The 1,190-nt window shown below is 41.9% G+C and overlaps 1 protein-coding gene across 1 annotated transcript in view; it reads left to right on the top strand.

Annotated features, from left to right (window-relative positions):
- LOC101862054 (ABC transporter F family member 4) overlaps nt 1-1,190 on the top strand; it is a gene marked incomplete at its 5' end in the record, with an annotated part of 16,731 nt that overhangs the window by 12,162 nt on the left and 3,379 nt on the right. Inside the window, 1 exon segment of the mRNA XM_013085873.2 lies at nt 322-504. Within this exon segment, the coding sequence (XP_012941327.1) occupies nt 322-504 (183 nt within the window).

The following is a 1,190-nucleotide window of genomic DNA, read 5'->3' as shown; positions in this document are numbered from 1 at the left end:
CCCCTCTCTCTCTCTCTCTCTCTCTCTCTCTCTCTCTCTCTCTCTCCCGCCAGACTCCTGAATAGGCTTTCAAAAACCCACTCATACACTGAAAAAAAATTGGAATTTAAGAAGACAGGAATCAACCATGGGTGTGTAACTGTGATTAAATGACTCGGGTTCCATGCAACACGCAACACCGACCAAATGTCTCGTTCTGTGCCTGCCCGTCTCATGTCTGCATGTCTTGATTAACCAACTAACTAACCCTCTGCTCTGTTTGCGTGTCTATCTATCTATCTGTCTGTCTGTGTTTGTGTTCATGCTGCTTGCCGCGACCAGGCGGAGGTTCAGGAGCGCGGGAAGGTCGACGCCCCCACGGTGACCCAGGAGCCACGCCCACCACCACCACCGGAAGAGGAAGAAGTGGACATTGACCTCGAAGACCCGGATGTGGCCAAGGCGGCCTTGAAAATACAGGCTGGCTTTAAAGGCCTGAGGGCCCGAAAAACCCTCAGACAGAAGGTGCCAGGGAATTCTTCGAGCTCTCATGCAAAAAAATAAATTGATAGATATATTTTTTAAATAAAATCATTAATGTAAAAAAAAAAAAATGCAATGCAATTTTTCTACCCTTTTACACGCGCTCAAAACGATTTTGATGTTAATCTTGTTTTGCTAATAAAACTGTTAAACAATCCAAGTCCCATTTCTTTCGTGATTGGATGTATTACCTCCCCCCCACCCCTCCCCCCATTAAACATTTTTTTCCTCATTTCCTCCTCTCTGACATCTGTCATGCTATTTAGCCCGCAGCACTCATTCTCAATGCTGTTTTGTCATTTTATCTGGTTATTTCCTTCGCGTTTGGAATAGTTTATTTGTCTCTTGACAAAGTGAGTTTGTATTCATTTCAGAAATTCACTCCTATTACGTTGCTGCTGTTATGGTGTTAAGATTTCTAAAGCCTTGTTGAAAAGTTGTTGAAACAAATAGTATATATAATATGTAGGATACTGTTTCTAGGAATGCAATTAATGATAACCATCTTTAGTTTTTAAAAGAAAAAGAGAACTGTGTTTATCTACTCACTGTGTGTTTTGAAAAGCTATAGGCAGGTCCAAGTAATATCTTATAACAATAACATTTCCTACTGACCAGTTCCTGACTCACACCTATTGTTTGTTGCTAGCCTGTGTGCACAATGCCCC

Source organism: Aplysia californica, unplaced genomic scaffold (genome assembly GCF_000002075.1).
Source record: "Aplysia californica isolate F4 #8 unplaced genomic scaffold, AplCal3.0 scaffold00415, whole genome shotgun sequence".
Lineage (NCBI taxonomy): Eukaryota > Metazoa > Mollusca > Gastropoda > Aplysiida > Aplysiidae > Aplysia > Aplysia californica.
The sequence above is the reverse complement of the archived record's forward strand: the minus strand, read 5'-3'. Positions and strand labels throughout refer to the sequence as shown.